Source organism: Scophthalmus maximus, chromosome 12 (genome assembly GCF_022379125.1).
Source record: "Scophthalmus maximus strain ysfricsl-2021 chromosome 12, ASM2237912v1, whole genome shotgun sequence".
Classification (NCBI taxonomy): Eukaryota; Metazoa; Chordata; class Actinopteri; order Pleuronectiformes; family Scophthalmidae; genus Scophthalmus; species Scophthalmus maximus.
Window position 1 is genome coordinate 7,485,001 of NC_061526.1, and position 12,500 is coordinate 7,497,500.

Consider the following 12,500-nt stretch of genomic DNA (forward strand, 5'->3'; position numbering starts at 1 on the left):
TCACTGTCATTATCCAACTGCACCTGATGTATATATATACAGTATATATATATATATATTCTTAAACCAATAAACGGTATTTAGCACGGTTAGACACCTCGTTCGTTCGTTGGTGGACTGACCGCTCTACTCAGTCCCATTGTAGTTTTTAATATATTTTAATTTGTGTGAATGTACCAAGAGGAGTGCTTCTATTCTATTCTATTCTATTCTATTCTATTCTTTTCACCAAACACATGTGGAGCGATGTTCAGTCGACTGTCATTCTCTACCTGCCTGTAAATCAGAGGACACATCTTATATTAATTCACTGTCAGAGAAGACGTGTGCGTGTGTGTGCGTGTGTGTGCGTGTGTACGTTTTTGTTCATGTATGTTTTCTCAGCGAGCGCATGTGTTTCCAAACCTTAGGGTCATGTACTGTGTGTGTGTGTGTGTGTCTGTGTGTGTGTGTGTGTGTGTGCGTGTGTGAACCCAGGTCGCCTGACATCGTGAGAGAGATTTACTGGAGAGAGATAATTTGATGAAGCTGATGAGAATCATTATTCCTGTCCAAACATCGTTCACCTTCTTTATGCAGTGTGTGTGTGTGTGTGTGTGTGTGTGTGTGTGTGTGTGTGTGTGAGTTTGTGTGTGTGTGTGTCTTGCAGGCCCAGACTCCATTAATCATATTTAATCATCATTGTGTTTATTCCAATTAAAGAAATTAATCAACGTATTTGCCAAAAGTGATGTGTGTGTGTGTGTGTGTGTGTGTGTGTGTGTGTGTGTGTTTGGGGGTGGCAGCTGTAAAAGCAGCCAAATCAATCTTTCATCATTATTGCCATCATCATTTTAATCATTGTCATCATCATATCATTACTGAAATCTGAATATGTGTGTGTGTGTGTGAGAGAGACACACACACACGACCTGTCTGTCTCTCTGTATGTGTGTGTGTGTGTGTGTGTGTGTGTTTATGACTGAGCACAAAAGGTTCCTGCGACCAGACTCGGATACGTACAGTCGCGTGGCGTCTGGTGTGGACGCAGCTTGACTTTACTGCCTGAACTTCACGACCTGTAATCACCGGTCTGATTCTGTACTGTACCTGTTGTGTACAGTGTGATCATGCAAACACAGACACACAACCTTCTCTGCACATTCCTGCAGCTGTTTCTGTACCAGCTCACTGTCACGTACTGTTCATCCCGTCGTTATTTCAAAATCTTTTTCTCTGCAATTACTGAAATCATTTTTTTTTGCACACTGTTATTTCACGATGCCAACTTGATAATTACAATATCTTGCCATCCATCAAACTGCTGTTGTTGCTGCTCACGAGTATCTGAGCCAGGATTCTGCACCGACGCCCACGCAAGCTCAATCGCACGGCGTGTTGTTCTGTTATTGATTTCAATTTTCCGAATGTTGAGTAAAAACACATTGAATGGAAGAACGGTCCGGCCAGGTTCTCTGCAGTCGGAGAGATTCCTGACTGTGAACCTGTAAACGTGCACATCGCAGATCTTCTCTAAACTTCCTTCTTTCTTAGAAGAAGTTCCAGTTGCAATTTCTGACTCGGAGGTTGTTATTCCCAGTTCCGAGATTATACTGGAACGATAAACCCGATTTCTGAGTTCCAAGGTACAATGGAACGCAGGGTATCTACACACCCTCGTGTCTGTGGAGTTGCACTATGGGAAATGTAGTTTTTAATGTTTATGGACCTTCACCTATGTCCAGGCCTGACCGGTCCGAAAATTTCAACATCTGCTGCTCTTCAATTTGGACTTGTCTTCTTCTGTGAGACCTTCACATTTATGGAAGTGTCTTGAATAATCAACATGAATGAGTGAACGCTGAAATAGACCGTGAGCTTTGTGTGACTCACCGTACAGGATGTTGATGAGGGAGATGGGCATGACCAGGATGCCCACGAGCATGTCGGCCACCGCCAGCGAGCGCAGGAAGAAGTTGGTGGCGTTCTGCAGCTTCTTCTCCAGCGACACCGCCAGGATCACCAGGATGTTGCCGCCGACCGTCAGCGCGATGATGACGAGGATGAGCAGCGCCGGCCAGTTCTTCTCCTTGATCACCTCGCGGGTGACGGACGCCTGGGTGAAGTTGTCCACTCCTGCGCTCATGGCGGCCGCGCCGCCGACGCCCACGCCGACGCCCACGCTCCCCCACGGCTGGGTTTGGTTCAGGTCCAGAGGGCTGTTGCTCGGCCAGGACATCCGCCCTCCGACCTCCACAGAGGAGGAGGTGGTGGTGCTGAACCCGCCGAGCAGAGCCCTTCCTGGTCCGCCCATCCCAAAGAGAGAGCCTCAAGGAGCTTCACTGACCATCGGAGGAGACTTATTTGATGAGTTTTAAAGTTAACCAACGGGGGGCGGAGGTAGAGGGGAAGGGGAGTGACGGGGAATGGGGAGGCGGGGATGAAGACGAGTGGCCTGGACTCGTATTCCAGTAAAGTCTTGGCCACGAGTTCCGTGTGTTAACGTCCTGTGATGTTCCTTGACGCTCGGTTACGTTCACCTCATGATGGAACCGAGCGTTTAAATGTCCGTCATCCGGAGATAGTGACTGATTGGTTCATATCCGGGGCTGGTGCCTGACACATCCATCTGTTTGCAGAGAGTTAGAGGTTGTGTTTTCTCCGTGCAGGTCAGAAGAGAAGATCAGGTTCTGTGGAAGGAAGCAACGACAGAAAAAAGATCAGATCTTTTGACCTTGAACAGTTTGTAATCAATCAAACTTTCCTCTCGTATGTCGTCCTCGTATGTATGTCATGTAAAATGTGTGTGTGTGTGTGTGTGTGTGTGCGTGTGTGTGTGTGTGTGTGTGTGTGTGTGTGTGTGTGCTCGCTGGGTGAGTATAAAGTACAGGCTGTCCTCTCTATTCACCTTAGCACTCAGACAGCTAAGTGATTTAGCACCTCATAAATATCTTCGAGGAGATGTGGAAGAGTCAGAGAGTGTGTGTGTGTGTGTGTGTGTGTGTGTGTGTGAAAGAGATAGAGAGTGTGTGTGCGTGTCAAAACAATAATCCAAAGACTGAAAACCAATGAGACATTTTTTTGTAAATATGTAGGCGCATGTTTAAGAATGAAAAGCAAATGTGTGTGTGTGAGTGTGTGCGTGTGTGTGTGTGAGGGAGAGAGTATGTATCTCGATGTGTGTGAGCGTATTTGTATGTTTTTGCATGAATCACTCAACTAGGTGCGATTGTGTGCAAACACAATAATTTCCTGAGATCGTGTGTGTGTCTGTCTGTGTGTGTGTGTGTGTGTGTCTGTGTGTGTGTGTGTGTGTGTGTGTCTGTGTGTGTGTGTGTCTGTGCGGTGTGTGTGTGTGTGTGTGTGTGTGTGTGTGTGTGTGTGTGCAGACACACTGTGAGTTTCCTGCTTGTTTCTTGCAACAGGCTTCAGAAACATGACAGGTGTTTTCCAGATGTTTGCAGCTCGTGTGTGACCTTTACAAAAAGGATTCATACGTCAGTTTTTTCTGTTCCATGTTTGACACTTTTTGGGAAATGTGCCTCTTCATTTTATTGCCACATGGAACAGTGAACCTGCAGTTAAGGAAAAAACAACGGCTTTTGACTTTTACAGAAACCAGTAGATGGACTTTATATCAACAGGAATAAAAATCAAATGAATGTTTCACATTATTCATGTTTTTTTATCAGGATTTACTGATTGATTTATTGATCTGTTTTGTGGAGGAGGAAGAGGAGGAGGAGGACCATGAGAGCGTCTAGAGACGGAGGTGAGATGAAGAGAAGACTGGAGAGATAAATAAAAGGTGATGGAGGAAACAGATAAAAAAAGAAAGAGGGCGGTGAAGAAGAAGGAGCTTCTGAAGCCAAACATTTCATGGTTCATATTTCATATCCACAAACCAGCGATAATAATTTGTTTCTCAATTTCCCTGCTGATGCAGATTTGCGTCTTTTGCTTCGTGGGATTAAAATGAACCGTCGTGTCCCGGTCGACTCCAGTAGATTTCCACTCACCACACCTCTGCTCCTATTGGCCAGCCAGACACACCCACCTCGTTAGTTCATCCCCCTCACCTGGTCCCTCAGCCGGACACACCCACCTCGTTAGTTCATCCCCCTCACCTGGTCCCTCAGCCGGACACACCCACCTCGTTAGTTCATCCCCCTCACCTGGTCCCTCAGCTGCAGCTCATCCACAATCAGACCCAGTATATAAGCCTCTCTAGTTCACAGAGTCAGTGATGACAGACTTTCCAGCGGTTGCACTGATTTCCCTGCTCCGACCCTGCTCCACCGACCCTGCTCCACCGACCCTGCTCCACCGACCCTGCTCCACCGACCCTGCTCCACCGACCCTGCTCCACCGACCCTGCTCCACCGACCCTGCTCCACCGGCTCCGACCCTGCCTCGCCCCGACTTCCCTGCCTCGTCTCTGCCACGGTAACCACCTCTGCCTTCTGCCCCCGACTACGAGCTTTGTCAGCGTGTTCCTGGAGCGCTGTCTGCCGGTCTCCTCGGCGGCCTGGCTTCTCCCCGTACCCGCTCCTCCAGCCCGGTCTGCTGCGATACAGGATATCTCTCCCCGTGGTGAACTGCTCTTGGGTTCAACGCCCCCGTCACACCTCAAACCTCGATTCATTTTGATTGAAATGACTCTATTATTAAAACCTTCCTCTTTAACCCCACTTTTGATCTCTGCACTTATTCATTGCACCTTTGTAAATGGTTTGTTGATATTATTTTTACATGTACATTTTATGACCTTCATCGTACACTGTAAATGATTTCTGTAAATTTACAGCAAGATTTCAACAGTGTTAACCAGTTACTTGTTAAAACAGGACTTTGTCATTTAAGTGCTGTATTTTAGCAATACAGCATTTTTTATTAACAGCAGTGTCATCCAGTATTTATTGCATTGGGAAGAGAAATGTCACCAGGACATGTGGAGCTGGGATCCATTGTTTTCTTCATCTTTCCCCAATGGTCCTATTATTTAGTGAGTATCAATTTTATTCAATCCATAAATCAGAGAAGTTTATCAGTGATGTTTCCAGGTCGCTTGCATCATGGAATATGTGCATGTGGATTTGGTTTCATACACTGCTTAGTCAGACAACATGAGCTCATTTTTAGTCTTGACAATATAAACCAATGAGAACCACTACATCAGTTGAAGCAACATGAACCCTTCATTCACGCTGATTATTCACTGGAAGACGTTTTGCACAACTTCACTGTTACACAGAATCTTAAACACTGTAGTGTTTCAGACACTTCTGATGATTCAGCCCCATGACTCACTCACATGTGTGAAAACACCAGATTGTCTTTTTTTCTCTAATTCATTGAACTTGTTTCTTTGTCTCTCAGAGTCAGAGGTGGTCTGAGAGGACCAGAAGTCCATCGTTCAACTCTTGGACTTCTGCACTTACACTTAAGTATACTTGTTAGAGCCTGAATGTACAGTTCATATTTTGAATGTTAATTGTTCTGTCACAGCATTATATCGTCCAATGTTCTGTCCCAGGTTTTTGTGAGTACTAGTTCAATATGCAATTGTTCGGCATGTGCAGTTTACAGCATTTTATTAAAATAAAAAGTAAAATGCAAAAAGAGGTTGTGATTTATTTGATTTAGCTCTGGACTTTCAAAGAACATTTTGCTGTGGTTTGTGCTTGTAGCCAGATTTCAGGAGGACTTTAAAAAGAGTGAGGTCTATTCTAGTGTCTTAGGTAAAAAAAAAAAAAGTATAAAATACTGTGAAAATAATGTAAAAAAGTTCATACCGTATTTTTGAATAACAGTACCAAACTATAAATTTCAGTGACGGTAGATTAATGTTAATTTTACAGTAACATAATGGCAACCCTGCTGCCAGCTGATTACTGTTCTTGTAACAGGGAAAACATTTAACAGTCTATCTTTTTGATTGATATGAAATCTTTCTCACATCAGGATTTTTTAAATTGTTTTGACTGAAGCAGTTTGAACTTCACTCCCCTGTATGTAAGGTGCAATATGAATAGTTCAATTGATAATTCATTTTTTGCTTTGTATTTAAACATTACATTGCTTTTGTTTTTTCGCGGTAGAATTATGCCCAATATTTTGTTCTCGTTATTCTGGTAGATTCAGTATAATAGGTTTGATAAAAGAAAACCGTGAACATTTGTAACGACTGAACGAGATTTACATCCTTGAAAAACCGCTTCTCTCAGCGGAACGTTGTGGCTCGTATATATTCAGACATCAATTTGAATCTGCTTTATTTGCAAACCATGTTTTAGTCGCCTGTAATTTCCCATCAGCCCCGGTGGTCTGCTGACGTCCCGTCGTGACTCGACTGAAGAGAAACAACAGGCTGATTAACAAACCTCCTCCTGAGAGATTCACAGTTCCAGTTCAAAGATCCTGGCGAGTTGGCAACGCGGCCGAGAACAATCCTGCTGCTTCACCTTGAATAACCACCGGGCGAAGGAACAAGAATCTGGCTCCTTCGTTCTCTCCGAGCGTCTCGTCCAGTCGGAACTCCTTACGAGCTGCGGCTGCTCGCGCTGTGAAATACATCGGTGTCCCCAGAATGAGCCATGCGCCGCAGGGCGGGAACTTAAAAAAGGTGGAAACAAGTGACGTGTGTTGTGGAGACGGAGTTGTGTTGTGGCTCGAAACGACTTCACACAAAGTCCTGAGCTTTTACTTTTCCTGTCGGTGTCATGCAGAAGAGAAAAGACGGAGCAAATAGAAAAGAAGGAAGATGGAGAGACAGAAACAGATGGATGAAGAAGACGGAGACTATCAGTGAATTGATTTGCGTCTGACCTTTTGCTGCTGCTTCTTCTTGATTTCCGTTACCACCGGCCACGACCCCTCGCGGCGCCGCCACCTCGCTCTCCTCGCTCTGTCTCTCTCTGTCTCTCTCCCGCCGTATCAACCCCTCTGTCATCCGTCACGCCACACCTCCGGAGCGAGGGGTCGGCTCCATCCATCTGCAGGGAAACAGAAAGAGAATGAGACACAAACATCTCTGATCAAAACTGAGGGTAAAAAAACAAAACTCCTGACACGCAAACACGCGCACACACACACGAATCACACACACACACATTCGTCAAACAAGAATCACACGGTGGATGATTCTTTAATTATTCCCATTTGTAGCTGCAACAAAAACAGGTGTTGTGAAATGAACCAGGGATGAAATAATAATGATTCTAACTCCTGAGTCAACAGTTAAAGGGGAATCTGGATCAAGTCTCTCTTTTCCTTCTATTTATTGCCAAATGACGTATTTCGTAAGCGAATCACGGCGCAGCGACGGGAATGTGACCGCGCACGAGCCGACTTTGTGAACGTATTTTTAAAAGGTGGATAGTTAGACCTTCGCACCTCTCACTTTTATAAAACCCAGTTAGGTGACATTGACCATTGGATCGTGTCACACGGGTCATTTTCATCAGAGCAGCTGCCAAAACCAACGAGGCCTAATGGACCGGACAGACGGAGCCATTACGGGAAGATGGATGGAGTGGGAGGAGCCTGTCGACGGAGGAAGAGGTAGAATCCATAAATCCATCTTAAAAGCCCTCAAACTGCCCTTTGACCTCCGCCGACAGACACTGACACCTCAGCTACTCACTGTCCACACTTAGGGTGTAAAATCAATATTCTCTTTCTAAAACCTCTTGGGCTCCAGAACAATAAGTGACTGTTGATCTTTCGAGAGTGAAACATTCATCGCTCTTTTGTTTAACGACACGAGAAAAAGACCGGAAACGTAAAGTGGTTAAAATGTTTGATTCATCACCTGCGACCTTCCCCGATTGGACGGCACCAGCTGTCAATCACACTGAATCCACGCCCCCCAACGCATCCAGAGCTTTATGGTCTGTGTGACTGTAACTGGACCATAATGTACAAAATGAACATCGTGCTGTTATTGAAGAAGACTTGAACCATAAACTCCAATAGGAAAATGTTTTACTGACGTTTCTAGATCAAGTGAGACGTAGTCACGTTCTCATAGTCGCCCTCTGCTGGTCAGTACACAGAATACAGGTTAGTCACGTCAAAACGATGGTTTCTGTCGTTATCACACTGATGTAAATGTTCAAATCATTTTTTCATCGTCGTCTGTAGTTTGCTATACTTTTAAATCCATGTGGCGATGGATCCTCCAGATCCTCGACCTTCACAAGGTACACAACGTGACAAAATCATATAAACCCAGAACGCACGCACGCACAGGCACACACACACGCACACACCTTCGTCCCAGCTGGCAATAACATTGCAGAGCTGCTGTTTTCTTCACTGTCGACAGAGGGACGCTTGTTAATGGTCCTGCCACAGATTTCAGAAAGAGCTTTTTTCAAATATTACACGGCAGTCGGGACGCGGCAGCAGGATTCCTGACGGGTTGTTCCATCCTGACACGTCCCTGGGGAATGTGTTCACGGTACGAAGACAGGCGACGGAAAAACAAACAGGCTGACGTTTTAATTCAGCTGCGATTCACAAAAAAGACAGAAAACTAATGTGTGAATGAATTTAATGAAGGAAGGAGAGAGGGAGAGAGATGAATGTGTTTAAAGAGTCAAAGTGGCAAAGTTGATTCTCTGCAGGATGATGTAAAAGGACATTAACACAAAGCTGCACTGCTAGTGTAAGACCACATAATCCCTCCGTGTGTGTGTGTGTGTGTGTGTGTGTGTGTGTGTGTGTGTGTGTGTGTGTGTGTGTGTGTGTGTGTGTGTGTGTGTGTGTGTGTGTGCGTGCGTGCGTGTGTCAGACAGAGACGGGGAGGGGTGTGTGTGATCGGTAAACTCAAAGATGTTCTGTCTGTCAGCTGCTGCGAACGATTGTAAAGAGGAAAGAAGAAAGGATAAAGGCGAGCACAGCAGTGTGTGTGTGTGTGTGTGTGTGTGTGTGTGTGTGTGTGTGTGTGTGTGTGTGTGTGTGTGTGTGTGTGAGCAGGTCGATGCAGTGTGTAACAACTGTGTAGACAGGAAGCAGAGTGTTCGACCTGAGACACAATGGAGAGCAGAACAGAGAGTTCCTCAGCCGAGAGACTCCACGAGAAGAAGAGAGAGAGAGAGAGAGAGAGGAGCAGGAGAGGGAAGAAGTCAAAAGATTCAAAGGAGAAACGACAAAACCAGAGAGCCAGAGAGAGATGAATGGATGTGAGGGACCGACTGCAGCCGCAGGAGTGAAAGAAGGAAGAATATGAATGGTTCACACTGCTGTTTTACTGCTGTGACTGAGAGGAGAGGAGGGAAGCGGACGAGGTCACAGGAAGAGAGAGAGGAGGAGGGAGGAGGGACGGAATCAAACACGCTGGGAAATGAGTGAGTGAACCAGGACGCAGTGGAGTCACGTTTGGTTTTCTTCACGGCTTCACCAGCGGGTTCTCCGTCCCTGAACGTGGCCCAGTCCGACTCCACTGTCCCCAAACTGCACAGGCGGGAGTCAAGACGGTTCAAAACAAACACGTCTGGTTCTTTTCAACCACTGTTTCTCTGACGAATAAGATGATAAAACATGTTCCAACGTTCCCAACACGTTCCGCTCGGCGTGAATGAAAACGCCGTTTTCACACGACATGGAGAATTCTTTTTTGTGTGTGAAATGTTATGATGCACAGACGGAATACAGATCGAAGTGCAGAGGCAAATATTCCTCTGAGATGTGACTGTTTCGTTCATCCGACGACAAACAGAGAAAACCACGTCAACGTGAGGAAACCGAGGCAAGCTGTGGAAAGGTGGCTCTTTAGCGCCCCCTATGAGATTTCAACACTCTGGAGGGAACATGTATCAAGCGCAGACCTCCAAAACGCCTATTGTTCTAACTCCATCACGCAGTCGGCCATTTTGTATTACCGATGACCGTCAACGTAGGCGAGGGCCCGCCCATCTCTGACCTTGACTGTGTGTGTGTGTCACTCCTCTCCCTTTGTCAGGCGACAAAACATCAATTGATTCTGACTTTTATTTTCATTTTGATTTAAAGTTATAACAGCGGAGGGAGAGAGAGAGAAGAAAACTCCTGTGTGAACAAAACACTTTATGTTCTGCGTCAAGTCTTTTGTGCGTGTTTATTTTTGAGTGTGTGTGTGTGTGTGTGTGTGTGTGTGAGTGTGTGTTTCCATATTCTCCTCCGTGCTGCTGTCAAAAATCCCATTAAGGCAAAGTTGAAACATCAACATCATCAGCACAACGATCGGCACAGCGACCGGAGCGGCTCCGAGGAACTCACACAAGGCAATCACAGAAACATTTTACCCTCTGGAAAATAAAAAATACAAAAACAACAACGGGCTTTCGCCTGAACTCCTGTTCGTCCTGCTCAGCGTGAAACTGTGGAGCCGGAACGACAGAGGGAAGACGTCGTCCTGTTTCCTCATCCCGACTTTGGGAAGGTTGTTCAAAGTCGTCCTCATGAGAAAAGTAAAGACAAGCTGATGTGTTGGATCATGACCTTCTGATTTCATGAAGGAAGCAGCGTATTGTTTTTCACGTATGGATGGATTGTCACCACACTTGGTGGCAACGCTAATTGAGAGTTTTTCTCCTGACGATTAACTTTTAGAGCAAAATCGGTTTAAGGTCAAAGGTCAAGGTCAACCACAACAAATGTGGTCGGAAAAAAAACCCCGTTCTCCAAGAACTCTCTCAAGATCTAAAGCGCCGACGATCATGCATATCTGAACGTTCGGATGAAGATAATAAATATAATCAAATGAGGCAGTAGAATAAATTCACGATCATATGGTGGGAATGACGTCACTATGACGTCAGAAAATGAAAATGTCCTACAGTGACGTACAGCATCGCAAATATTCAACCAATAAGATCAGAGAAACAATCAACAACTTATTTAGATGAAATAAATATTAATATTGTTGGGTTTCATACAGCGCACGTACATTTTCACTGCTAATGTTTTTACTTGATCACTAGCGTGTATGAATAACTGTGTTTTACGTTAATGTGGGTTATTATATGATGAAGGTTCACATGCTCTAATGTTCAGTGAAACACACTCTCACTGTCAGAATAACCAAAACAACCGGGGGCCTTTCAAATCTTGACATTTAAACTAATTCGGTGATTCTAATCGTCTGTGATTCATCCGATTCGTCGCGCGCGAATTGAAACGACCCGACTGCGTTTGACAAAAAGAAAAATAGTTTTATAGTTTTCTGTTTTATTAAAGCGACACAGCCACTGGTCCCACGAGGGGAAACACATTGTGATTGTAGCGCTGACACAGAAAATGAGAGAGTCTATCGGATGAGTTTCACTCCACGGGGATGAAAAGTGGAGAGAGAGGAAGAAGAGGAGCGATGGCGTGAGGCTGGAGGTGAAGTGTGTGAGTGCAGACTTAATGAGCACTCCACCTTGACATATGTTGCTATACACACACACACACACATGGATATTTCTGACACTGTCTTTTGACGTTGGGATTGGTCAGAGACGTGTTACAGCTGTGACTGTAATACCCATGAAGCACGGCTTTCCATCCTGGAATGTAAACACAATACATCACCGTGTACAGCAACAGCAGATGGTGTCCAGTTGTGGCTTCAGTAGATACTGTGTCTTTGTGTAGGTGTGTGTGTGTGTGTGGAGAACAATCTGATTGGTCAGACACGTGTCCCAGATGTGCTCCCAGTGACCGTCACGCACGGCTACTCGCTTTTTATTGGTTGCTCTGTGAGCCTTTCTAATCAGGGAACTACTAACCTGGTCTGTTTGGTTTTTCAACTCTTTTTGAAAGGAGTCAACTTATGGAGTCAAAGTATGTTAAAATCCAACTTTTTCTGGCCAACTGTGTGTGTGTGTGTGTATGTGTGTGTGTGTGTGTGTAGCAAGGTTGAGTCCTCATTAAATCCCAGCCAACCAACCAAACAAACCTGGTAACCAAGCAGCCAACCGACCGACCGACCAACCAAAGTTAACCAATCCAACCAACCAACCAACCAACCAGTCAAACAACCAGTCAAACAACCAACCAACCAACCAACCAGTCAAACAACCAGTCAACCAACCAACCAACCAACCAAATTTAACCAATCCAACCAACCAACCAGTCAAAAAACCAACCAACCAAAGTTAACAATCCAACCAACCAACCAACCGATCAAGCAACCGACCAACCAACCGACCAACCAACCAACCAACCAGTCAAACAACCAACCAACCAACCAACCAACCAGTCAAAAAACCAACCAACCAAAGTTAACAATCCAACCAACCAACCGACCAACCAACCAACCAACCAGTCAACTAGTCAACTATCCAACCAACCAACCACACAGAACACGGATGAAAAAAAACCTGACTGTGTTGAAAACCAAGTGGAATTCTGTGAAACCAGCAGACGTCTGTTCTCCTGCAGATCTACAGATGTGGAGATGTTACACGACGACGGCGCCCGTCCACATGTGTTCACGCTCCGTAGGTCTGAATGCTCATGAGGCGTTATGTAAACACCAAAGAGGCAGGACA

The 12,500-nt window shown here is 45.3% G+C and overlaps 1 protein-coding gene across 1 annotated transcript in view; it reads right to left on the reverse strand.

The window, feature by feature from the left end:
* htr2cl1 (5-hydroxytryptamine (serotonin) receptor 2C, G protein-coupled-like 1) overlaps nucleotides 1–12,500 on the reverse strand; it is a 107,842-nt gene that overhangs the window by 8,773 nt on the left and 86,569 nt on the right. Inside the window, exons 7-8 of the mRNA XM_047336247.1 lie at nucleotides 6,808–6,974; nucleotides 1,873–2,669 (exon numbers count right to left, since the gene is read on the reverse strand). Coding sequence (XP_047192203.1) covers nucleotides 1,873–2,293 — 421 coding nt within the window. The 5' untranslated portion in view covers nucleotides 2,294–2,669; nucleotides 6,808–6,974. The remainder of the gene's footprint in view (nucleotides 1–1,872; nucleotides 2,670–6,807; nucleotides 6,975–12,500) is intronic.